Source organism: Tachysurus vachellii, chromosome 3, assembly GCF_030014155.1.
Source record: "Tachysurus vachellii isolate PV-2020 chromosome 3, HZAU_Pvac_v1, whole genome shotgun sequence".
NCBI classification, from domain to species: domain Eukaryota; kingdom Metazoa; phylum Chordata; class Actinopteri; order Siluriformes; family Bagridae; genus Tachysurus; species Tachysurus vachellii.
This window is the reverse complement of record NC_083462.1, coordinates 22,245,627-22,271,361: the sequence shown is the minus strand read 5'-3', so window position 1 is coordinate 22,271,361 and position 25,735 is coordinate 22,245,627. Positions and strand designations below refer to the sequence as shown.

Sequence of the window (25,735 nt, the reverse complement as noted above, 5' to 3'; positions counted from 1 at the left end):
TTCACTAATACTGATATGAACTAAAGCCTTAATACATAGCTCCATCTAAGTGTCATATACATTTACTTGACTGAAAATATTTGTGTATCTGCTTTTGGTTGTATTTAGTCCATTAGTGAACTCAGACATACTGATGTTTAGGACACAGTGTAACTGTAATCTATAAACATGAACTAACCTTCATGTAGCTGATTATTAGGCACCAAGTTGGACAACCAGAAGTTTTTTCCCCTTATCGCAGATTGCCGGCGTTTTACCCCTTAAGGCCGGTTTATACTTAGCGCATGACCTCGTGCTCTTATTTGTCTGTGTATCCACTACATAGCATGTCAGAGCCTAAACATGTCCATCTGGTTTCCATGAGGAATTGTTTAGTGATTTCATGCTCAGTGACATTAGACACACTGCTGAACTCGCTTTCTTTTTACAACAATAAATCTAATAATTTAGTCGTCATTAGCATTTGTTTGCTTATTGTAACTTGATAATTTGCACCACAAAGATTTGAAATTCATTTTATATATTAAAGCTTTATACAATTGTTTATGTTGCTGTGGGTATCTTTTAGAGGGTTTGACTCAGGGTAAGGGTAACACTGTCTATATAGATTTTATTATCCTAAATGCATGCTGTAATGTGAAACGCTCTTATTTTCTTCTCAGGTCTTTGCGTATGATTACTGCTTCTGGTCTATGGATGAAACACGGTCTGACAAGTTTGCAGGTTTGATGATTAGACTTCCACCTTAAACACACACATATGCACACACGATGTGTAATCCTGACAAACATTTCATAGAAGTAAGATCATTAAAATGTCCCTTTCCATGTTTCCATGAACTCTTTTTATAGATCAGATTGAAATTCTTAGAAAATATTTGTCAAACAATGAGTCCTTTGCCTGTTTGAGAATTTGGGTAAAAAAAAATGGCAGAAATTAAAGTTTGATTGCAGAAATTTATATATGCTCAGGATCTAATAAAGAAAATTAAATGTAATTCATAGTAACAGGACATTTAATACCACAATGTGCTTGATTCTGATTGATCAAAAGGTGTTGATTAATTCACAGCGTTGTATTAATGCACTATTTCTGTAAGCAGGAACCTGTTTGCTAGACATTTCACTTACATTGATTGAACTTAAAATAATAATTAAATAGAATGAAATGTTATGCTTGTATGTGTCAATGCTTCTAGCGTCTGTGCTTCATAACAGTCAGAGATAAAGTTGTAACTTGAAGCTTTATGACATGGGGAAAGTCTTCAAGACCTGGACCATGTTAAACTTCAGGTTTTGTCTTATTGACTTTAAGAGAAAAGAGGGCGAGGATGTTTGTTTCTCTCCAACTTTCATAAACACGTCAGCTGGTGGACTGGATCCAAGAAATGGGTGCTAGGTGTGAATAAGAGCTGAATGTGTGTGCGCAGGATCCCCTGCATTAGACATTCTCACACACCGTGTTCCTGGTATCAGTGCAATTCGGATGAAGACGAATTAAAACAACACCAACGGTTTTTATTGTTTTGTTCACTCTTAGGTCAAAACACTGTGTTTCAGTGTTTGGGGGAGAATCTGTTGGATAATGCTTTCCAAGGCTACAACGCCTGCATATTCGCTTATGGACAAACAGGTACAGCATGCAACAATAGGTTAAAAATAAGAGTCAAAATACCTTCTAATATGTTCTTGAAAATCGCCTTTTTTATTTTCCGTTTTTAAGTAAAAATTTCTTGAATAGAGTCACATTTTCTATTTTCATTTTCTATTTTATTTATTTATTTAAATTTGCTTTAATAATCATCTATTTGATTTATGTTAATCTTATAAATATGACTTTATTCAGGATATTTTCATGTTCCTAGTATTTTTTATATATATTTTAATATTTTAAAAAAGGTAAATTCGAACACATAATGGAGATGGTTTGATTTGAAGTTGATGTGTTTCCTTTAATATTTGAGTTTAAGTTTAATACTGATTTCAGGTTCCGGGAAGTCGTACACCATGATGGGTTCAGCCGAACAGCCCGGTCTTATCCCTCGCCTCTGCAGCTCTCTGTTCGAGCGAGCCGCCCGTGAGCAGAAAGAGGGAGAGAGCTTCACTGTCGAGGTCTCCTACATGGAGATCTACAATGAGAAAGTCCGAGATCTGCTTGATCCCAAAGGGTGAGTGAACACACCCACAGATCACTTGATCACTCAAGGTTTTATTTTAAATATCATAAAAGATTTTAAGTGATAGGAGACACTGGCAATTAAGCCTTGAGTGCTGTAGGAAAATTCAGATAGACATCATTAATAACAGAAACTGTTTAGCGTTAAAGTGTCATACTTAAGCACAGTGAGCTTCACAAATATTTACACATGTTTAACTTGTTCCTGGAAATCTACTTTTTTTTAGAACATGACTCCAGCTTTAATGCAAAAAGCTCATTCCAGATAATCTACATGGATTATGGTTGGAAATCAGAGGATAGCAGTGTGTCATCAATATAGCTGATGATCATAGCCATACGCAATGACTGATATTCTTAAAATACCCAAACATATGGATATAAAAAAGGATGAATCTGAGCAAAAGAACACTACAAATCTTCAGCAGCATCAACTTTTGTTCATCATATCTGTCATATCTGGAAAAACATGAAAATAGCAAATGCATCAGGTTATTTAAAGATATCTTGTCATTATTTTATAGCAAAAAGGTGTAAATGTAGGACTGCCTTAACCATCACGTACATTACTGCATAGGCTTGTTGTCATGGTTACGTTATAACATGTAGCATCCAACATATTATTGTAGGAGAAAAATTGGGTTAGAAAAGAAATAGGGGCACGAATATAAAAAATTAATTGTGGACACTTGGCAAATAAAAATTAAACTTTAAATGTAAGCATGTGTTTTAATCAGTGTAATTTCTAGGTTTTTTGATTCTTGTATTTTTGGGGTTTGTTGTATAGCGAACATCAAATAAATCTCATATTTATTATTAAAGCATTCATGTTAATAAATTACACATAAATTAATTAGGTCCAAATCATTTACCATTCAGAAATGAATGCCTTTAGGAATGATAATCTTGATATTGCAGACTTTATAATTTTGCTCTTACTGGACTGTTGTTTTTTCCTCTAGACCTGGCAACCCTGGTTGTAACATGGATTACATAGCTACACACATATAGTAGTGTATTGTGCTCTAATGATTTATGGAAGAAGGTCCACAAATATTTGTTGAATAAAAATTAAATGTCACATGAACGTTTAACTCAGTGTTGTATTTTTGTTTTTTTTTCACCTCCAGAACTTCTCGGGTTTTAAGAGTGAGGGAACACAAGGTTTTGGGCCCTTACGTTGATGGTCTTTCCCGTCTGGCTGTGAGCAGCTACAAGGTAATTCCACAGCCATTTCTTGTAGACTCGGCAGGTGTAATTTTTATAGTCTGAACAATTCGAGTTAAAGTCCTCCTTTTATTCTCAGGACATTGAGTCTCTGATGTCAGAGGGAAACAAGTCCCGCACAGTGGCCTCCACCAACATGAACGAGGAGAGCAGCCGCTCACACGCTGTCTTCAACGTCGTCCTCACACACACGATGCGGGACCTGCAGTCTGGGGTGAGACGCAAGCGTACACACACTACCTCACCGTGATGTGTGTAGCGTACTTATAAAGAGGTAAAAACTAAATGGTCTGGGGTTATTTTTTCCTCTTGTTTTGCATGTAGACGAGTGGAGAGAAGGTGAGCAAGTTGAGTCTGGTGGATCTGGCCGGCAGTGAGCGAGCGGTTAAAACCGGAGCCACAGGAGAGCGACTTAAAGAGGGCAGCAACATCAACAAGTCAGTGCTGGATGGATTTCTGTCTTTATAGATAGACACTGGACGATAGATGGATATCTCTCTCTCTCGCTCTCGCTCTCTCTCTCTCTCTCTCTCTCTCTCTCTCTCTCTCTCTCTCTCTCGGCTGGTATTAAGTTTTAGCAGACACATCAGCAAAACAAAATCGTTAAGGTAAACGATGGGATGTTGTGTTAACATGATATAGTTAATCTATACTGTATATTTGTATTTTTGGAGTGCACAGTGTATCTAAACAAGGAAGAACATCCAAACAATCGAATCAGGAAATTGTGTATTCATAAAATTTTTGACCCTATAAAGCATTTTTTTATTATTTGTTTTATTTATTTATTAATAACAAAAAAGCTTTTTTTCTTCTTCTTCTTCTCAATTTTTTAAAAGGATTATTTTTCTTATATGGTCCCGGAGTTGTATGGGGAAATAAATATTGTCTATGGACTTTTCGGAATTAGAAAAAAAACTATGCTTTTTAAAAAAAAAAAAAAAAAAGGTTAAATGAACTGAAACTAAAATTTCCAATGGCGTGAATGCAGTAAGTTTACAAGCTGCACGTCTTCACTAATGAGTGACACTGTAAATGAACAGATTTTTGAGATTTCATGACAAGTTACTGGTTATTTGTCAGTCAGTGTGTATAATGGGTGAGTAAAAGTGTGTGAGTGAGTCAGAAGAAGGTTTTGGACTGATGTGTATGGAAATAAATCTGCATAAGACTTTATAATCTGTATAATTACTTATACCTCCTGCATCTATCGATTTCTATATTTCTATGCCTATTTCATTCTCATGGATGACTTTGGGTGATGACTCATGGTTGTGTGTGTGTGTGTTTCTTTTTAAAGATCTCTCACCACTTTGGGCCTGGTGATCTCAGCGCTGGCCGATCAGGGAGCTGGAAAATCCCGGAATAAATTTGTGCCCTACAGAGACTCTGTACTTACATGGCTACTAAAGGTACAGATCTCTGCTTCAGTGATTTTACAGATTAAATTCGAAATACAAAATGATGGGGTGTGCCAGATAACACGCTGTTTAATTAAACTAAATTTGCAGCAATTGTGTTACTAGAACTAGGACTATTGGAGGTCTAGCTGATTTAGTTTTATTTCAATGCAAACCACATGTTTGCTACAACCTTTCCTGTTGTTAGGATAGTTAGCTAGTTGGTTGAAATTAACACATGACCAAATTAGGGGAGAAGAATGGGAGAAGAATTAAAAGATATATAAGTATTTCATTATAAGATATCTAATAAGAAATTTCCAAACATTTTTACTAAGGTCAAGCTTACAGCTGACTTTGGATCTTGTGTATTTTGGAGCATCTTTATGTTAATCTAACAGGTTTGGGACGATTGGGATGCCTGCTTTGGGACGATTGGGACACAGAGTCATATGTTGGATATATACAAGACTCCAGTTAGATTTATTTCAATTCAGGCCTTTTTCTCATTCATATTTTATCATGTTATTCTTTTGAGGAAATCACTCATATAAAGGTGTAGAAAAAGTCTGAACTTCCCTGAATAAATATTGACATTTATGACTAAATACAGCCCTTCATGTGTAAACTATTTTACTTTAAAATTTCCAAATTTTCAACGGAATCTGAAGTTTATTTTAATTTTAAACTTTAAGAAAATTTGTATTTGACACTGCTGGCCTTTTCCCCCTTTTTTTCCCCTCAATTTCTTTTTCTTCCTCTGCTTTTTAGGATAGCCTGGGAGGAAACAGTCGCACAGCCATGATTGCAACTGTTAGTCCGGCTGCTGACAATTATGACGAGACCCTCTCCACCCTACGCTACGCCGATCGGGCCAAGAGCATTGTGAACCACGCAGTGATCAATGAGGACCCCAATGCCAGGATCATCCGCGAACTCAGGGAAGAAGTGGAGAAACTCAGAGAGCAGCTCACCCAGGCTGAGGTAAGTCCAACTGCCATTGGTGGAGCTATAAAAGTTTGTTGACTGCACAGGTATCATTAGTGTATTTCTCTGTTTTATCAGTCAATGAAAGCCCAGGAACTGAAGGAGAGGCTGGACGAGTCAGAGCAATTGATCAGGGAGAGAATGATCACATGGGAGGAGAAGCTCAGAAAGACTGAAGAGATCGCACAGGTAGAACAAAAACAGGACCACACTGCCTTTATACAGGAAAGAGGCAGTAAAATGATCTCTCTCGCTCTCTCTCTCACTCTCTCTGTGGCAGGAGAGGCAGAGGCAGCTGGAGAGTTTAGGAATCTCTCTCCAGTGTTCAGGTATCAGGATGGTGGAGGATAAGTCGTTTCTGGTGAACCTCAACGCAGATCCTGCCCTCAATGAGCTCCTTGTCTGCTATGTAAAGGTAAGCAGTTATTCTTGATTCATTTACAAGTTCTTATGAAAAATGTTTAGAAGGGTATGTTGTGACGTAAAGGATCATTTTACAGTCCGATTAGTCAGTGATTTGTCAGTAGGAGTCGAAATGTAGGGAATTATAATTTCGTTAAATTAGATTGGTCAATCAAGATCATAATTCTTTACCAATTTAAGACCGAACAGGTCCTAGTGGCTGAAAGCAGTAGGGAGGATTACATATACACACAGAGGTATGAATCAAGTAAAACAACAGAATACTAATAGGGGTGTATGCATGTTGCCATGGGGATAGTTAGCTAGTGGGTTGAAATTAGCAAATGACCAAATTTGGGAGAAATAGACAAGAAAATTGTGATCTTATTAAAAGCTTCAGAAATTTCTAGACATTATTAAGTTCTTTCTGTCAAACCTATAATTTGTGATCGGGGAACATGATCACCTGCTGAGGAAAGTGAATAATTAAGAACAATATCTTTGGATTTGCTTTAAAGACTGTTTTGGTCATTAATCAAGATAATCAAGTTAACAAAGCAGTAAATTATAGTTCAGAATATCAGGAGGTTCCCGCCTCCACCTTGTGTGTGTGGAGTTTGCATGTTCTCCCCGTGCCTCGGGGGTTTCCTCCGGGTACTCCGGTTTCCTCCCCTGGTCCAAAGACATGCATGGTAGGTTGATTGGCATCTCTGGAAAATTGTCCGTAGTGTGTGATTGCGTGAGTGAATGAGAGTGTGTGTGCCCTGCGATGGGTTGGCGCTCCGTCCAGGGTGTGTCCTGCCTTGATGCCCGATGGCGCCTGAGATGGGCACGGGCTCCCCGTGACCCGAGGTGGTTCGGATAAGCGGTAGAAAATGAATGAATGAATGAATATCAGGAGGTGCCTAAACATTGTAATATGTCGTGTCTCATTAAGTAGGCTATTAGAAGCCTAACTAATTAGCTAATTATCTCATATTGGTTTTTCCTGCCTGGGTAGATTTTGGCAATGCCTGTAATTGAAAAACCCTCACCCCACCTTGACTTGAGTTTTTTCCAAATCGACCTTGATTATATTATTTGGCCTAAATTTGTCTGTGTCTTTCGGTCTGTCCGGATGTGTTTGTCTGTGTATGTGTGTGTCTATAAAGGATCACACATTGATAGGATCAGCTGACTCTCAGGACATCCAGCTGTGCGGCATGGCCATTCAACCACAACACTGTGTGATTGACATCACACCTGACTCAAGAGTGATAATCACACCAAAGAGGAATGCACGGTACTCCCATACTTTCAACTGGACTATCCATTAAACTGTTCTTATAATCATGTAGAAATGCTGCTGAGATTGAATATCACATCCTTCTCGTCAATATCACTGGCCACTTTTGCTTATATATTATTGATGGAGTGTGATTGTGTTGTTTTATATGGTGTGCTTATGTACGCATGTACGTTTCTGTAGTACTTATGTGAACGGCTCTGCAATCTCGACTCCAACCCAGCTTCACCATGGTGACCGCATCCTCTGGGGAAACAACCACTTTTTCAGGTCTGGGTGACTTTATATAACACAATAAAATTTATTTCTGGATACATCTTTCTGATTATATCGTCGTTCCGGTCATAATACAGTGTGTCCACTCTTAACCTCGTCTCACATCTCTCTTATCCTCCATCTCTCAGGATCAGCTTGCCGAAGCCTCGTTCCCGTGCTGAGGTAGACGAAGGAGGAGTGAAGAAGGCTCTGAGTGTAGAACAGCTGGATTTGGATTTGGACCGAATGAGCCAGGGGTCAAGTGAGGTCAGCTTCAACTATGAATATGCTCAGGCTGAGGTTATGATGAAAGGCCTGGGCAATGACGGTGAGAGTTACAGCAGAGGCTCCAATAAGGAAACAATATGAGCCACTCTAATGAGATTTTGAGAAATATAATTTCGTTGTCTCTGTCTACCTCTCCTCTCTCTCTCAGACCCAATGCAGTCTGTTCTTCAGGCTCTGGAGCGCAGGCATGAGGAGGAGAAGCGTTCGGCTCTGGAGCGCCAGCGCCTTCTGTATGAGGAGGAACTGCAGCGGCTGCGCAGACGCCTGAGTCCTCAACAGAGAGGTAGCGAGGTTGCGATTCCCTCGTTATCAGCGTCATCATCTCCAAAATTACAGAGCCATCAATGGCATGGTAGCGAGGAGAGGTAAGCCATCAATATACAGCATCTTACAAGGACAGCCTTCCACTTCTTGATTTGTCTTCATTCAGTGCAGTGCAGTGTTTCAATTCATCACTTTATCAATTTATCAAGGTAGCCAGTGAAGTTAAGGTCCTTTTGTTTCTAGAATTCACCCATAATAAATCTTAAATCTGAAACAAAAATAAATCTAAACATGTAGCATATCTGAGCCCCCATCTAGTATTTACCATAATCGTGACATGCATGCACAGCCAGCTGCAGCCAGATGGGATTTAAAGTCGTTTTTCTAGCTACCAGCTATTTAGTAGTTTAAGGCAGTTTTACTTAAACTTCTTGGTGCAGCCAACCTGAGCATCAAATGAGCAGATAAGGAGTGATTATTTTTGTATGCAGGCCATCTCTATAAGTAGCGTGTGTGACATCTATGTTCTCCTAAATTACTCCTAAATAAAAGAGCACACTAGTTCATATACAAACGTTTGAGTCGACTCAACAGTCTTGATTTCGTTAGTTATGAAACACATATGATTTAAGACAGCTTTATTGGTTGGTATTGCTTTTGTCAGACATCTTTGCTCTAATATCTAATTTAATAACTTAATTTTAAACTATCGACTACAATAAGTTTAGGTTTTTGGACCCGATTGTTTATTCTACTTCATGTTAGACATACTGTGTGTCTGTGTGTCAGGGAGGAAGTTTTGGCCCGGAGTCTGCGGAAGCTCAGGGAGCAGATAGTGAGACTGAATCTGATGGTGCAGGAAGCCGCCTTCATAGCCGAGGAGCTCAACAAGAAAACAGACTACAGCATCACACTACAGATCCCTGCAGCCAACCTTAACGCCAACCGCAAGGTCAGGGGTGTATGTGTGGTGTGTGGGTTAGAGAGAGAGAGAGAGAGAGAGAGAGAGAGAGAGATGGGTAAGGAATTTCTGGATAACAGAATTTGTTGCTGCTTTTGAGAAGAGTATTTGGTGTGTGTGTGTTGCAGAGGGACGCAGTGTTGAGTGAGCCAGCAGTGGAGGTGCGACGGAAAGGGAAGGGGAAGCAGATCTGGTCCTTGGAGAAGATGGAGAACAGACTAGTGGACATGAGAGAGCTGTACCAGGAGTGGAAGGATTTCGATGAGGACAATCCTGTAGGGCAGAATTTAAATCACTGCTTAACACTTACACACATCAAATATACACAAAAACTCTACTGAAGGTGCTAGTGTTATTCAAATGTAAACTAAACCTATATGGCTAATCTGGAGAGATCTCACCTGCATCTTTATCTGTCTGGAACCTAGTGGTTGACTGCTTCACTTAGAAATTGAACTCAGACATTAATGTGGCTGAATTGAGAATGGTGAACTGTACTGGTCTTTGACAAAGCATCTAATAAATGTATTTAACCCTGAGTGTATCTGCAAGTTTAGGAGCATACTGTAGTGCTAGTGAGCTGAGACATGAGCTCTTTTACCCTTTTGTCCTCTACTTTATCCCCCTGCAGGTGATGCGTTCGTACTTCAAACGTGCGGACCCGTTCTTTGACGAGCAGGAGAATCACAGTCTGATTGGAGTGGCTAACGTCTTCCTGTCCTGTCTCTTCTATGACGTTAAGCTGCAGTATTCTGTTCCTATCATTAACCAGAAAGGAGAGGTGGGTAAATTTGGGTTGGTCATGACATTAATGCAAGCTGTTTAATTATCATATCTATAATACCAGCTCAAATGAACACTCATAATTCAAGCCTAGCAATATAAGTGTTAAAAGCTTATAATCAAAGCATTTGGGTGTACTGTATACACCAAGCAGAGTGAAAGATCTCCTTCCTGGGAAAGTCTTCAAGGCAGAATACTTTGCACTTTGCAGTTTGTCAGTAACCTGTAACCTGACAAACCATTGGCAAATTGCTGCTGTATAAGAGAAGTAAAATATATCAGTATGCACTGTAATGGACAATCATAAACTCTGTGCATGAATAATATACTCATTTAAAGGTAACCCTTTATAATGCTGTTCAACAACTCACAGGTCACTGGAATAAATAAATAGTTAATTAACACCAGTACTTATGTTAGAAAGAGATTTAACTGAATCTTAAGCAGCAAGTACCGAGTTATACGTTTCTCCGGTAGAACTACTGATCATCAATAATGATCATATCGACAATTCCTTTCGTTCCTCCTGGAGATCTATTACATAATACTAGTTATCGTCACCTCTAATAGCACTGAATATAGCAAGTTAGTATATACTTATACCTACTGTATTCACAACATACTGCAAAAGTACAAATCTCTAATGTAGAAATCTTCAGATTCCCAGAATTCCCAGAAATCCCAGAATTCTGGAATACTGATCCACATCATTAACCACTGAGGAACGTCACAGCAAGACATCAGTCATTACTTTCTTCCTGCATAGTTGCATACGAGTCATTGAACAGTATTATAAAGTGTTACCTGGAACTCATTACACTGGAACCGCCCACCCATATTAATCCATATTAATGCAATAATACGTCACAAAGCAAACAATATTTAGCGAAACACTGATCAAACAACAGACAACTAGCATAACGAGATTTCTTTCCATACATTAGTCATTTGTAGCTAAGATCCTGATTTTGAATTTGCATGTGTTCAGGTCTCAGGGCGTCTGCACGTAGAGGTGGAAAGAGTGCATGGAACTTTGGGAACAGAGGCAGGACAAGTGGAGACTGACTCACATGAACGCAAACTAGTCTGTAGGGTATGTAACTTAATATACTGTACACAAAATATCCATCCATCCAATCTAATCCATCCATCTATCCATCCATTATAAAATTATTCCAGCATTAATGTAGACCACGTCTTTTCTCTCTGCTGTGTTTCAGATTAAGGTGTCTCAGGCCACCGGACTGCCGCAGAACCTCTCCAATTTTGTGTTTTGTCAGTATGATTTCTGGGGACAGGAGGAGCCTGTGTTCATAGCTCCCGAGGTCAATCTGTTCACACAATCTACCCCGAACAGCAAAGAGCCGCACTGCAGCGTGCCCTTCGATAGCTGTAAGGTCAGTACTAGCAGCTAGTTGCATCTAGTAGCATACACGGGTCCAAAGTCCCTGAGCTGATGAACTGATTAGATTTTTTTAATTAATACAGACAATTACAGTCATACAAGTTAGTTAGTTTTTCTTTAACAGCTTACTCCTTACTGCTTGAATTATATTTAAAAGGTATTTGAGGAATACAAACTACTGACAAGAAGGATTAGACTCGCTATCTACTATTTGTCTTCTAACTAGATGAGTTAAGACAACAGAAACCATAAAGTGATTAAGATATCCAATGTATACAGTATACTCATTCTGTCACTAGGGGAAAGGTCTGAATGTCAAACCAAAGATTATAGTCGCAAAACATAAGTCACATTTTTGGTTCACAAAATTCATTATGAATTCGAAATTGAATAAAATTCATGTCCCTTTAGGATCTGGAATTGACAGTAACTGAAGATCTAATAGACTTCCTGGTTGATGGTGCTGTTGCTATTGAGGTTTACGGGCACAAAGTATCAAACCCGCGCCGAAACCTAGCGCTCTGGGACATGGGGGTGATTCAGGACAAGACTCGCTCACTCAGAGAGAAGTAAAAACACACACACACACACACACACACACTCGCACACAAAACTGATCAAATGAATATTTAGTACAAAAACTAGTTCGGGGTCGGCAACCTTAAACACTCAAAGAGCCATTTGGACCCATTTCCAACAGAAAAAAACCTCAGGGAGCCACAAAACCCTTTTGACATCTGAAATGAAGAGAACACTGCATATATTGTTTTTTACCTTTATGGAAAGTATAGAAAAAACTGTAGTGTGTTGCATTTATGAAATCAATGAACTGCTACCGAGTAAACGAAATTTTAGTTCTGCAGGCAAACAAAAATATTTTGAAAAGTTTGAACTAACCTTAACAAAAAAGATGCTGGGTTGAAGGTTACTTTCAAATAAAATGTGCAATGACTAATTGAGTCCTCTTCGTATTCATGACATCAAAATTTTAACTTGCCGGCTGCAGCAAACCAAAAATACGTCTGCTTCTGTGTGTCGGATTTCGCAAGTCGGCGGTTATGACGAATATTTTGCGCGAGAAAAAAAAAATTAAACACGGTTTATTTTAATTCAGGGCTGTCAAGTGTCACGCATTGAGAGTGACAGTCGCGCATTTCGGTCTTTTCTCACGCTCTCCCGCCACCCATTGTATTTGTCACGCAGAAAATCTTTTTGACTATTTATCATATATTTAATATGCCGCAGCACTCAAAATGTATCAGTCCGCACCGCTGTCTCTATGGAACCGGGCAGGAATCAAGCGCGTCTCACCTGGAGCTCTTAGTCGAGCCTGACACTTATCAGCCAATCAAAAAAAAAGAGGCTACACATTAGCCAATCAGAAAATAGCACTATCTGGGTAAGATTTAATGCAACAACCATTGAAAAAAAGCATATTCATTAGCGAGGGTATTTTCGCGCTTTGGAGATGTCACGCTTGCCTGTCTTCAAAACTTGAGAGCCCTGTTAATGTTATAAGAGCATCATAATCTTAGAATTACATTTTTTAAAAAACTAACTAACTAAAATTAAATTAAATTAAATTAAATATTTATTTTCCAAATCTACAGGGAGCCGCAGCAGAGGGATGAAAGAGCCACTTGCGGCTCCGGAGCCGCGGGTTGCCGACCCCTGAACTAGTTGAACTTAAGTACTTTTGAAAATACAGTCAAATATAAGCTTTACAATTCTTATAAAAATAGGAAAAAGTCAATCATAATAATAATAATAATAAATAAAAAATGATGATAATAACAATAAATAAAAATGATGTATAAGAGTTCAGTGATAGCAAATGAGTTAGCAATTAAATGAATAATTTGGCTGAACTTTATTCTGGGACATGCCTACATGGCATGAGGGTGCATGAGTTTGTGTGTCGGTACTGTGCCTTGTCTCAGGTGGAGTGAGGTGATGAGGAGGCTGGAGCTCTGGGTACAGGTGTTAGAGCTGAACGAGACGGGAGAGTTTGTCCCTGTGGAGGTGACACCTGCTAAAATGGTGCGCACAGGGGGAGTGTTTCAGCTCAGACAGGTATGGGTATCGTGTGTGTGTGTGTGTGTGTGTGTTTATATACATATATATGTATGAACTGTACAACACATAACACACAACACAAAATAATAACACATGAACTGTATATTTGTGTATGCAGGGTCAGTCACGGCGAATTCGGGTGGAGGTCCGATCAGTGTTGGATTCCGGCACCATGCCCCTGATGGCCGAGAGTGTGCTCAGTGTGCACGTGGGTAACGTAGAGGTACAGCCGATTCCACAGGTGAGCTGCTGTCGCACCACACGTTTGTCTCCTATACACAATCCAGCTGTCTTTTACAAACACACTGTTGCCTCTGTCTCTGCAGGTGGGTGACAGCGAGCTTGACAGCTATCAGGTGAGTCAGAACTGGTGTGGCACTTAAAATATCAGTCTCACCGCTGCATTTCATTTGGGACAAGGTTGTGTAGATAGGAAATGTCTGTCAAATTGAGATGAAGGCTGTTCCATATGCAATCCAGCACAGCTAACGGTCCTTACTTTGATTAGATGTGAAGGCAGTGCAGCCGTGTGTCCAAGGCTGTATATAAACAAAACACTAAGTGGCCTAGAGCAAAGCTTTGTGGCACACCTTGTGGGAACATTTTATGTATCTGATCGATCAGATGGTGTCTTCTGTGCTGAAGGTTTCTATAAAAAAGACATCCTGGGGCAAGGTTTATATTAATGTGATTATGTCTCTGAATGTGAGATGTTTAGCATTTTTAGAATAAATATTCAGTGTCTGTGCTTTAAGTTTGTGGTACAGGAAACTCTTCAGGACTGGAGGCTTTCTGAAGGGGTATTAAAACGTTTTCCTGAAGCAACTGTAAATCTGTGGCACGTATGGTGTGCATGTGTTTGTGTAGGAGAGGGATTTGGAGCGCCTGAAGGCACAGTGGCTTTCTGCCCTCAATCAGAGACAAGAGAACCTGGACCAACAGCTCCAAAATCTCGTCAGTAAGCCAGGTGAGACAGCAGTAAAGGCTTGCACATAAATATAATGTACACAACATTCCCCTCAGGCTAAAGGTAGTCTGTCAGCCAAAAACAGGTTTAGTGCTTTTAGTTCATGTTTGAGAAATTCCATGCTTTAGACAGGATCGCTGAATGCCGTCAGGATCGCTGAATGCCTCTTTCCTTATTTCCTCGTCTCCCTGTAGATAAATCCGAGGAAGATGTAGAGAGGGAGTCGCAGCTTTTGGAGTGTCGTCTCACTCTGACAGAGGAGCGGAACGCAGTGTTACTGCCTCCTGCTGGCAGCGGTATTCCTGGAGCCCCTGCTCAATGGTGTGGAATTTCTCCCAGGATATCTTTGATTACTCCATGTCCTTTTATTTATATATATATATATATATATATATATATATATATATATATATATATATATATATATATATATATACACACACATATATATATATATATATATATATATATGTGTGTGTATATATATGTATATATATATATATATATATATATATATATATATATATATATATATATATATATATATATATATATATATATATACTTGTTTGGATGACCAGCTGTCAGGTCACTTTAACCATGTTTTCCTTTTGTCTGCAGGGTTCCAGTAGCAGGAATGGAGAGACACATCCCTGTCATCTTCCTAAATCTCACTGGTGAGTTCTGCTCTAATTTGTACAGTCTAGCTGATTCATACTGGCTTATAGACTGCACTACAAAAAACTGCTTACATTTAACTAACTTCCTCCAAAATGATTCCAACATTCTTCACAAATATAATTAGACAAATACATATACAGCAGGTGGCACCTCGGTTCATTTCAAGCATCAAATTTTCTTATTATTCTGCCACATCATTTTTTTTTTTTTTTTTTTAGAAATAAATGCTTTTTTTTTTTTTTTTTTTTTTAAATAATATAGCACGATTATGTCAAGTTTGTAATGTTGTGCATGTTGTTCCATGGGTTCATTCATAGTTCTCAAAAACATCCTGGATGTTGGATTTGCTCTAAATTGCCCCAAGATGGGGACGAGTTTGTAAAAATGTTCCCAGGAATAAATTGTTTACTGAAGATTAATGAATGACCCATAATTGATCATACTGATTGAGTCAGTATCTGGTGTTTTTAAAGAAACGGCAAATGTAGTCGATCGGCCAAGACACTTTTTTGAAGTTTGTACAGGGAGTAAGAGGGTCACGTAGCATTCAGCTAAATGATATTTATGAATAGGTTTTGACTGAGTGGTTTTATAGCTTCCAGTTTAGCATCTTGATTCGATTTTAAATGTTCAGAAGTATTATGTTCTCAATGCGGGTTTAATACAGTTTGTTGTCGAAGCGAGTCTAATAGTTGATACTGTGCCATTTTATGTCTGAGGTCTTCTTTATCTCCATCATCATCATCATCAACCATAATTAATCATTTCTTCTGTCCATAGCTGAAGATCTTCATGATGGTGTCTTGACTCCGCTGGCTGCAGGGATGGATGCTGCCCTGACCAGAGAGGATGAGGACGATTTCTTTGAGCTGCAGATTGTAAAGCACCATGACTCCAAGGTAAGAGCCAATCTAGTGGATTGCTTTTTATAGTTTAATCAATACACAATACAAAACAAAAATCTGTCTGTATGTCTACTGTCTGTCTTTGAGTTGTAACACATCACATTGTTCCTGTCTATAGTAATTTAGTGCTAAGAACCTTTGAATCACTATCCTGATATTTCTAATCTTTAATAAGCAATGATTAATAGTTATAGTGTATTTGTATTCGGTTATATCGTTTTACTTTTTCCATCTATTATATTGTCTATAGCTGTGCTTTATCCATTTCATTAATTTATTTTTTTCCCTGTATTGTATCGTTTGATAGCTTGTGGGTTTGTGTTAGGTCACATCTAGACAACACAGTTTGCTGTGTGTGTGTGTGTGTGTGTGTGTGATCAGGTGAAAGCCGAGGCTTCGTGGGACTGCACAGTGCATGACAGTGCAGAGCTGAGTCGAGGTGGAGGTCCAGAGCAGTTTGTGTATCTGACCGTGCGGGTTGCTGTGCTTCTCAGCCACCCGGCGCAGATGCAGCTGATTCTGCGCAAACGCATCTGTGTCAATCTCACTGCACGACAGGTCAGACACCTGCTATAAGCACTACTGCCATACACGCGACAAGACACACATTTCACATTGCTCTGTTGGACCGGTGCATGTACACATGCATTGGAGTGCTTTGTGTTTGACTACTGATCGGAAGGTCACGAGTTTGAATCCCAAGTTTACTAAGCTGCCACTGCTGGGCCCTTGAGCAAGGCCCTTAACCCTCAATTGTATAAATTAAAATAAAAAATGTCAGGCACTCTGGATAAGGGTAATATAGGGTGTTCAAAAAGTCTACAACTGATGGGAATATGTGCAGCAACATTTGCAAAAAACCCCAAACATGATTCAGTAGAGCAAATAAATACAACAGTTATTATATACACTCACCGGCCACTATATTAGGTACACCTGTCCAACTGCTCGTTAACGCAAATTTCTAATCAACCAATCACATGGCAGCAACTCAATGCATTTAGGCATGTAGACATGGTCAAGACGATCTGCTGCAGTTCAAACCGAGCGTCAGAATGGGGAAGAAAGGTGATTTAAGTGACTTTGAACGTGGCATGGTTGTTGGTGCCAGACGGGCTGGTCTGAGTATTTCAGAAACTGCTGATCTACTGGGATTTTCACGCACAACCCTCTCTAGGGTTTACAGAGAATGGTCCGAAAAAGAGAAAATATCCAGTGAGCAGCAGTTCTGTGGGCGCAAATGCCTTGTTGATGCCAGAGGTCAGAGGAGAATGGCCAGACTGGTTCGAGCTGATAGAAAGGCAACAGTAACTCAAATAACCATTCGTTACAACCGAGGTATGCAGAAGAGCATCTCTGAACAAACACAACACGTCGAACCTTGAGGCGGAAGGGCTACAGCAGCAGAAGTCCACACTGGGTGCCACTACTGACAGCTAAGAACAGGAAACTGAGGCTACAATTCGCACAGGCTCACCAAAATTGGACAATAGAAGATTGGAAAAATGTTGCCTGGTCTGATGAGTCTCTATTTCTACTGCGACATTCGGATGGTAGGGTCAGAATTTGGCGTCAACAACATGAAAGCGTGGATCCATCCTGTCTTGTATCAACGGTTCAGGCTGGTGGTGGTGTAATGGTGTGGGGGATATTTTCTTGGCACACTTTGGGCTCATTAGTACCAATTGAGCATCGTGTCAATGCCGCAGCCTACCTGAGTATTGTTGCTGACCGTGTCCATCCCTTTATGACCACAGTGTACTCATCTTCTGATGGCTACTTCCAGCAGGATAACGCGCCATGTCATAAAGCGCGAATCATCTCAGGCTGGTTTCTTGAACATGACAATGAGTTCACTGTACTCAAATGGCCTCCACAGTCACCAGATCTCAGTCCAATAGAGCACTTTTGGGATGTGGTGGAACGGGAGATTCGCATCATGGATGTGCAACCGACAAATCTGCAGCAACTGCGTGATGCTATTATCATGTCAGTATGGACCAAAATCTCGTTTCTCAAAAAATCTCAAAAAATGTTTCCAGTACAGTACCTTGTTAAATCTATGCCACGAAGGATTAAGGCAGTTCTGAAGGCAAAATGGGGTCCATCCCGGTACTAGTAAGGTGTACCTAATAAAGTGGCCAGTGAGTGTATAGCCTATTGTTCCTGACTTTTCAGACACGCTGTACATTAGGCTATATTTAGTTTGTTTTGTGAATTGTTTGAGACTTTTGGTGTCAGTCAGATGGGAGAGTGTGTGGCCCTAGCTGCGATCATGGAGCACCACAACAGAGCATTCATTCATTTTCTACCGCTTATCCGAACTACCTCGGGTCACGGGGAGAAGTTCAATTACATTAGGAAAGAATGTTAAAAATGCACCAAGTGTAGATTAATGAATCTTACATTGTTGCTTTTAAATGTAACATACCGTTATTTTGCTGTCTACCACAGGGTTTTGCTAAAAGCTTGCTGAAGAGGATGTCTCAGCGGAGCAACATACCTGGCAGTGGAGTCACCTTTGAGATCGTCTCAAACATCCCAGGGGTACTTAATATATACTGTATGTCTTTATATTTTTTTTCTTGGTGCATCATGATGCCTACTTACAGCAGAATGATCCTTCATGGACAGTTATTATTGGCCTCCTAACAAATGATAAGACTTCCGACGACACTACTTTTTACGTGTCGACTCTATATTTACTGATCCAGTTCTGTGTTTTTGTCTTTAGGATGCACAAGGCCTAGAGGACAGAGAGATGTTGGCCAGACTTGCCAGCAGTGCAGGGAAAAAAGCAGAGGACAGCGAGGCTGCGATAGAGAAATACTTGCACACAGTTCTTGCTGTGGAGAATACCCTCATGCTGGACCGCCTCAGACAGGCATGGATATAGCTCTACACACACACACAAATACACACACTTTCTCTCTTTCGTGCAGTTCAAGGTTGAGTGTATATTCTGAGTTTATGTTCATATTAGCATAAAAAAATACAATGCGCTTGTAAAAAGAGAAGCTCGGTTTCACAATCAGACGTGTTAACACCAATCTGGCAACCTGTCATACCTGAAATATGTGTTTATGTGAGAGCAGGAGGTGGCAGTGAAAGAGTACCTTGCCAGTAAAGGGAAGAGTCAGAGTCGCTGTCTCAGCACACCCAACATCCACAGGGTGAGTAAGAGATATAAAACTGAACACATTCTCTGGAATTTAGGAAAAAAAAAAATAAAAAAAAAAGAAAAACCACTGACACTTTTTCTGCCATATTTTCAGTTGTCTGGGAGCAGGCAAGATATTTCAGGCAACCATGAGTCTGGTGTGAATAAAGTAAGTAGAGTGGGGATTACTTAATCCTCTTCACTCTTAGCGAAGCATAAAGCATGGACAAATCATCTCCAGCCATTTCTGTCCTGGACGAGAAAGCATACAAGGCATTGTTGCCTCAGTCCTCAGCTCGCTGCACTGGATTTGATAGATTTTTGAAGCTGTAGATACGGATAGACATCCTGGAGCTAATCAGAGGATATTCAGAAGTTATTATTATATTTATATCACTCACATTCACAAGCCTTTAAATAGAAATGTAGTTCGTTTTCAACAAATTATATTTTATTACTTTTAATAATTAGAATTAACATGAAACTGAATCCCACTAAATCTCATTAGTATAAATCTAAAAATATGTATACTGAAAGACTGACTTTCTCAATGAGTCAGAAAGTATTTAGACCCCTTTTTTATTTTTTTTGCATATTTTATTGTTGCAAATTCAACATCTGCTCACATAACGCATAATGAAAATGAGTGAGAGAATTTTATTGTTTTTAAAATGGAATTCTTTTTTTTTTTATTTAGATAAGGTACCACAATTCACTAGTTAGACCAAAACCCAAGCCATGAAGTCTAAGAAGCTCTCTGTTAGAGTTCTGTGGTCAAACTGTGTCTAGATATGCATAGAAATAGAATTTGAATGGTGAAGCATGGTGATGGCAGCATCACGTTATGGTGTTTCTATGTTCCCGTCCCTTATGTATCTCAGATTGAAATCCCTTTGAATTCTTGAGACAGTACTGAAGACGGCAGTTTAAAGACAATCAACAGTAAAATGGGAAAGGGAAACTGTATAAATCTGGTTTCACAAAAGACTGAAAACTTTACATTCTGCCAAATATGCTTCTAAAAAAATATTTTTTAAAGGGTCTAAACACTTCTTTAAATATCTAGGCTGCTTGGGAGAGACACCAGGATATTTCTTTGTCACATTCCTCACTCAAAAATGCATCATCTCATTCTGAACTGCCCCACAACCCAGAGTCAGGTAATGCACCCCGACTACATTCTAATTTAGGGCTACACAATATCAGCAAAATGCTCACTGATCTTTTTTTTTTTTTAACATCATTTAGCAGACGTCCTTATCCAGAGCGACTTACTTTTTTATCTCATTTTTATACAACTGAGCAATTGAGGGTTAAGGGTCCAGCAGTGGCAGCTTGGTGGATGTAGGAATCGAACTCACAACCTTCTGATTGGTAGCCCAACACCTTAACCACTAAGCTACCACTGATCATCCAGTACTGGATACTGTACACTTACACTTGTCTCTTCCATCTTATTGGACTTGTCATTAATGTAGTAAGCCATGTGCTAATAGCGAGTACTGTTTAGAGTTTACAGCTTTGATTAGCAGTGTCATTACAAGACTTTAATGCAATGACACTGCAAATACAAGTACTAGTGATTAACAAACCCCACATTGCTAATTAGGGATAGGGATAGATATATAGTATTTTAAATTAAGTTAATATTTTTTAAATTCATATATATTCATTTATTTATTTTTATCCTTATTTTTTCTTCTTATTATTATTATATATTTTTTTCTTTTTTTCTCTCTTTTCTGTTTCCATACTGTGAGGTAATGGGAATTTTTAAAAGAATTGCGCCAAATAAATAAATTGAATTGAATCGTGCCAATCTAATACCCTGTGAAACACTGCTACCTTTGCTACTAGCTGTTCACCACAGAACCAGTCACCTTTTTTTTTTTTTGTTTCACTGTTACATTTATATTTCTGTCTAACACTTATCATTTTCCTTTGTCTGGATAATATTTCAGTAAGTAGTATAGAGCACATGGCAGTTAGCATTAGCTGCAGCTTGTCTGCGGTGGTCTTATCTCTGGTGCTTAATACATAACGAATAAAACAACACGGCATAAAATAATAGGGCGAAACATTCCGACCAATCAGATTCAAGAATTCTTCAGTTATGTTATTGCATTCCTCTAGAATGTGCTCTTTTATTTATTTGTATAAAACTGCTCTGTCTGTCTTTCTTTCTCCCTTACTTTCCCTTCATGCATGCTTCTACTCCAGGACTTTCAGGCATTGCCACCTCTTATTTCTCCCCAGTTAAAGCTCTAGTCTCTCCAGTGCCCAAGATGCTCAAATCCCTGCTCCCTAAAAGAGAGGAGAAGAAAGACATCCCTCCTCTGTCACAGCCACAGGTGTGGATTCAATATCATGCCCTTGCCTTGTTTGCATCAGACATGTATAGATGTTACTTTTGGGGTTTTTTTTCCTGTAATTAACCTTTTACCATTTTATTATCATGATGATCATGAACCTCAGAATCACCAGAAGCTTTTAACATTTTAAACGTGCATACACTTTTTTTTATTTATTTATTTATTTATTTATTTTTAATTTTTTAAATAAACACAATGTATTGGTTCATATGACTGTTTTGACAGAATTTACAGAGTGTTTTCTCGGCTTAGCACCACCATTACAATACCCAGCATGCATTATGCAGAATTAAAATGGAACAAAATCTGACTTCTGTACATATTCACCTTTCTCTTCTTGTTGCTGCCATTTTCCTTCCATATACACAAATGCATACAGCTTTTATATCACAAAAGGGAGTTATACCATTATTTATTTTCCATACAGTGGCTTAGTTACTTAATTCTGCATTATGGTGCCATGATGTTTACTGTTCTGGTGGCTGGCTAGCTAATACTTGTCGTCCGGAATCTCTTACAGGATATTCCTCTCATAGTAATTCAGTGCGCAACACCTCAAGAAGACGTCAGCACTCCTAAACTGGTACACCGATTCAATCCTGAAACATATTTCTGTCTTTTTAACTTGTAAATCCTGAGGTCAGATGTTTTTTGGGGTTTCTTTAGGAACATGTAAACTCCACACCAATGCAGCAACAAAATACAGTCTCATCAGCACCCGAAGCTTCGTCTGTTACTGTGGCTGATGTGCATCCTTTACCAGTTTCACAAATTACTACAGCGCCAGACGTTACAGAGAACACACCTGATGCCCAGGTAAAAAAATATTCATTAGCATAAAGTACATCCTGTGTCATGACATCATTGTAAGCATGCTTAAATTCTTTAAATCAGTCTCAGTAAGTTAGGAAGAAAGCACAATGCGTCTTTCTGATATAGGAAAATAATCCAGTTTTGTAACTGTAACCTGATCAAATTTAACGATTTTAAAATTGTTGTGATGTTAGTGGGACAACATATGCTGCTGCATGCTGTTATTGGAAAAGAATCAATTATTTTCTTCTATCAGAATATCCTGTGCTGTTTTCTGAGTGTCATTCATGATCCTCTCTGAATCGCATCTTCTCTTTGTAGAGCACAGTCGCAAAAAGCCTCACGCAGGACCCACCTGTATTTGTCGAGGTTTTTCCTCTGGTTCAGTCCGAAAGCGAAAACTTGGCTCACAGCCCAGTCAGTAATGAGTCTAGTGGCTATGTCTCCACCAGCATCTCTACTGTGACTCTCTCAGATACGCTAGTCTCAAATACAGACGTGAACTTAGTGCCCTCTTCAGAGTCAGAAGCACAGGAAGCTCTCAACCCCTCCCCAAAAATGGAACCAGAGCAAGATGTAGATGATAAAGAAATGCGATTTGAACCAGAGAAAAGAGATGAACAGCCAAGGACAGAAGATAAAAGCCAAGACAATGCTACTCCAGAGGATAAAAAGAAAACCGACACCTGTGGTGAGAAATTCCAAAGTCCACCTTCAGAAAGTTCTGCTCTTACATCTTCCTCTCTTTCTGAGAAATTAGTTGAAATAGAACCCTCTGTTGCTCCAAAGGAATGTAGTCTGCATAGTTTTAAGGAATGCCCAACCTCAGACTCTGATCCTGACCTCCATCCAAAAGCAACACACTCCTCATCTCAAACAAGGATTTCAGACCCACTTCCTGTCTCCAAACCATCACCAGTGCCATTAGTGAAACAAGAACAGGCTCTTCATACACACCCACCCACATCAAACCCATTCAGAATCCAGAAGATAAAGACTTCAGGCCTGAAATCGTTTAAAGGCATCCTTCAGGAGGCTGATGAAGAGATGGATAAAGAAGGTGTGGATCCTCTAGAGAAGCTGGAGATCCTGTCTGACACAGAGGAAGGCCATGAGGAAGGAGCTCTTCCAGACTGGCTGAAGGAGGATGAATACGTCAGTGTAGGCAGCAACAAAAATGGTACAGTGCGCTACATTGGACCAACAGACTTTGCAGAAGGGATCTGGGTCGGTGTGGAGCTTGATGTTCCAGCAGGTATCCTGTTTTTGTGTGTGTGTGTGTGTGTGTGTGTGTAGTGTTGTTAAGTCATGTGATTGTAAGGACATATTTCTACGTCTTAAAGAGCTGCTAATCAGCACTGCTCAGCTTTGGTAGACAGTTCTTCTAAATGTAGTGGATAGGCCAAAAATATGGGAGTTGATATTTAAAAACCTTTATTAACCTTAAATCTCCTGCTATTGACTCTACTTTATCAATACTCCCCCACAAAACCTGCAGAATGTGTTTAGCTAGCTGTTGATACATAAATATTACTCACGTTTGGTAAACACTATACTTTTTTAACGAGTTTATCTTCATTGCAGGTAAGAACGACGGTTCAGTTGGAGGTCGTCAGTACTTCCAATGTAATCCAGGGTATGGGGTCCTGGTGAGACCAGATCGAGTGGCTCAAGCTTCAGGAACGGCTAAACGACGGAGACAGAAACGGAGCTCGCTAAACTTGTCAGGGTCAAACCCAAACTTAGCAGCTCTGACCGCCCTGGCAAAAGGAGAAGGAGGTGCAGGAGCACGCAGAGGAGAGAACAGGAAGTCCTGGAACACTTGAATGAAAAGCTCTGAATAACTACATCCAGGGTGACCTGATGAATGAAAAATGAGTCTTTGTGCTGGAATGCCTCAAGGGCAGCAACAAAAGCATCCATCAATCTTAATAGAAAGTGAACAACTTCCTTTGTTCTGGAAGATTCTAACACAAAGCTAGTTCCTCTGTTACATAAAACAAAGCTAGAAACATGTTTCAGTAAGCTTAATGAAAAGCAACACTTTTCAAAAAGCTTGGCAAAAGTTACAGTTTGTGTGAAGAAAGGAACAAGACAACATCCTGACTTGGAAGCACTTCAATGCTGAGGGAAATTTATCAGAGATGTATTTCCTCCTGGCCCTGAAAGACCTGAACGCAAACTCTATAAACAAAGACCTTCCTTAGAGCTACGTGAGACGAGCAAAGCGAAAGAAAAAAGGAACACTTTCTCTACCTGCAGGAATTAATTAGCAAATTGTGATAATTCTTTTATTCTTCCTCCTGACTTCCAGTTTAACGGCTACCAGTCGCAGTCTTTGCACATGACGTTTAAACATACAACATTGTTACAGTGCTACAGATCAAACACCAGCCTTTTGACCTGTTCCAAATGAACAGTAGCTTTGTATTTCATAATCAGTTTTAATAATCAGTATTTATGATGGGTTTTATCTATGGTAAGTGCCTTAACATAATCTTGTTTACTTTTAGGAATATTTCATGCCCAGAAACATTGTGATAATTAATTAATCAATGAAAATGTGCCTTAGATTGCATTGCATCTGGTAGATGTGTGAATCTAATTGTTAAATATTCACCTGTGTGTGTGTGTGTGTGTGTGTGTGTTTTATATAAGGTTTAATAGCATGGCTGTTTGTATTACAGCTGCTTCACATGAATTTGTCTTACTGGGACATGCTTTTAATGGAGTTTCATCATCGTGTTTGAAGTATTATGCCACAAGAGAGCACACCATGTGGTTTATATTACAGTGTAAACTGATGGAACAAAAAATCTTTGATTCTGGGAAACTACTGATTCTTTCTTTCATGCAATTAAAGACAGAAACCTGTGTTCAGATTGTAGATCTTCAGCTGTAGTGCGAGATGTGGTGTTATTACTGTGGACTACTCATTTAACAATCAACTCCAGACACTGAAAGGTGATGCAAGAATAAAAAGTCAACTGTTTTGTTTTAGGACAGTATACAATAAAAAAGAAAAGCAGCTCTGAGCAGGTATGTGTTATGAGACAGGTTCATATCATTGCGCACATTTTATTTTATTTGTATAACACTTTTAACAATGGACATTGTCTCAAAGCAGCTTTACAGAACATAAGAAATATAGTACAAAAAGCTTAATATATATACGAAGATTAATTTATATTTATATATATATATATGTGTATATATAGTATATATAGTGTATATATGTATATATATAGTATATATATGTATATCTAGTATATATACGTATATAAAAATTTATATTTAAATGTGTTTGTATTTATCCCCAATGAGCAAGC

General features: G+C 39.1%; 2 protein-coding genes across 4 annotated transcripts in view; both read left to right on the top strand.

Moving 5' to 3' along the window:
• Positions 1–22,673, top strand: part of LOC132843165 (NADH dehydrogenase [ubiquinone] 1 beta subcomplex subunit 1-like) — an 89,976-nt gene extending 67,303 nt beyond the window's left edge. Inside the window, exon 4 of the mRNA XM_060866307.1 lies at positions 22,664–22,673. The gene's annotated coding sequence lies outside the window, so the exon portion shown is untranslated. The remainder of the gene's footprint in view (positions 1–22,663) is intronic.
• kif13bb (kinesin family member 13Bb) overlaps positions 1–25,301 on the top strand; it is a 33,800-nt gene extending 8,499 nt beyond the window's left edge. For 2 of the 3 annotated variants that reach the window (XM_060866302.1, XM_060866303.1), the window contains 38 exons: positions 663–723; positions 1,540–1,632; positions 1,987–2,167; positions 3,306–3,393; positions 3,482–3,616; positions 3,727–3,839; positions 4,703–4,814; positions 5,574–5,786; positions 5,868–5,978; positions 6,070–6,204; positions 7,343–7,473; positions 7,660–7,746; positions 7,881–8,059; positions 8,168–8,384; positions 9,073–9,235; positions 9,373–9,519; positions 9,876–10,025; positions 11,016–11,120; positions 11,248–11,424; positions 11,844–12,001; positions 13,373–13,505; positions 13,627–13,749; positions 13,835–13,864; positions 14,376–14,475; positions 14,670–14,796; positions 15,097–15,152; positions 15,937–16,055; positions 16,443–16,619; positions 18,516–18,608; positions 18,796–18,945; positions 19,157–19,234; positions 19,337–19,390; positions 20,288–20,381; positions 21,442–21,572; positions 22,114–22,176; positions 22,260–22,409; positions 22,728–23,661; positions 23,991–25,301. In XM_060866302.1, coding sequence (XP_060722285.1) covers positions 663–723; positions 1,540–1,632; positions 1,987–2,167; positions 3,306–3,393; positions 3,482–3,616; positions 3,727–3,839; positions 4,703–4,814; positions 5,574–5,786; positions 5,868–5,978; positions 6,070–6,204; positions 7,343–7,473; positions 7,660–7,746; positions 7,881–8,059; positions 8,168–8,384; positions 9,073–9,235; positions 9,373–9,519; positions 9,876–10,025; positions 11,016–11,120; positions 11,248–11,424; positions 11,844–12,001; positions 13,373–13,505; positions 13,627–13,749; positions 13,835–13,864; positions 14,376–14,475; positions 14,670–14,796; positions 15,097–15,152; positions 15,937–16,055; positions 16,443–16,619; positions 18,516–18,608; positions 18,796–18,945; positions 19,157–19,234; positions 19,337–19,390; positions 20,288–20,381; positions 21,442–21,572; positions 22,114–22,176; positions 22,260–22,409; positions 22,728–23,661; positions 23,991–24,232 — 5,610 coding nt within the window. In that variant the 3' untranslated portion in view covers positions 24,233–25,301. The remainder of the gene's footprint in view (positions 1–662; positions 724–1,539; positions 1,633–1,986; positions 2,168–3,305; positions 3,394–3,481; positions 3,617–3,726; positions 3,840–4,702; positions 4,815–5,573; positions 5,787–5,867; positions 5,979–6,069; positions 6,205–7,342; positions 7,474–7,659; positions 7,747–7,880; positions 8,060–8,167; positions 8,385–9,072; positions 9,236–9,372; positions 9,520–9,875; positions 10,026–11,015; positions 11,121–11,247; positions 11,425–11,843; positions 12,002–13,372; positions 13,506–13,626; positions 13,750–13,834; positions 13,865–14,375; positions 14,476–14,669; positions 14,797–15,096; positions 15,153–15,936; positions 16,056–16,442; positions 16,620–18,515; positions 18,609–18,795; positions 18,946–19,156; positions 19,235–19,336; positions 19,391–20,287; positions 20,382–21,441; positions 21,573–22,113; positions 22,177–22,259; positions 22,410–22,727; positions 23,662–23,990) is intronic. The other variant, XM_060866304.1, reaches the window with a different exon arrangement.
• The last annotated feature ends 434 nt before the right edge of the window (positions 25,302–25,735 follow it).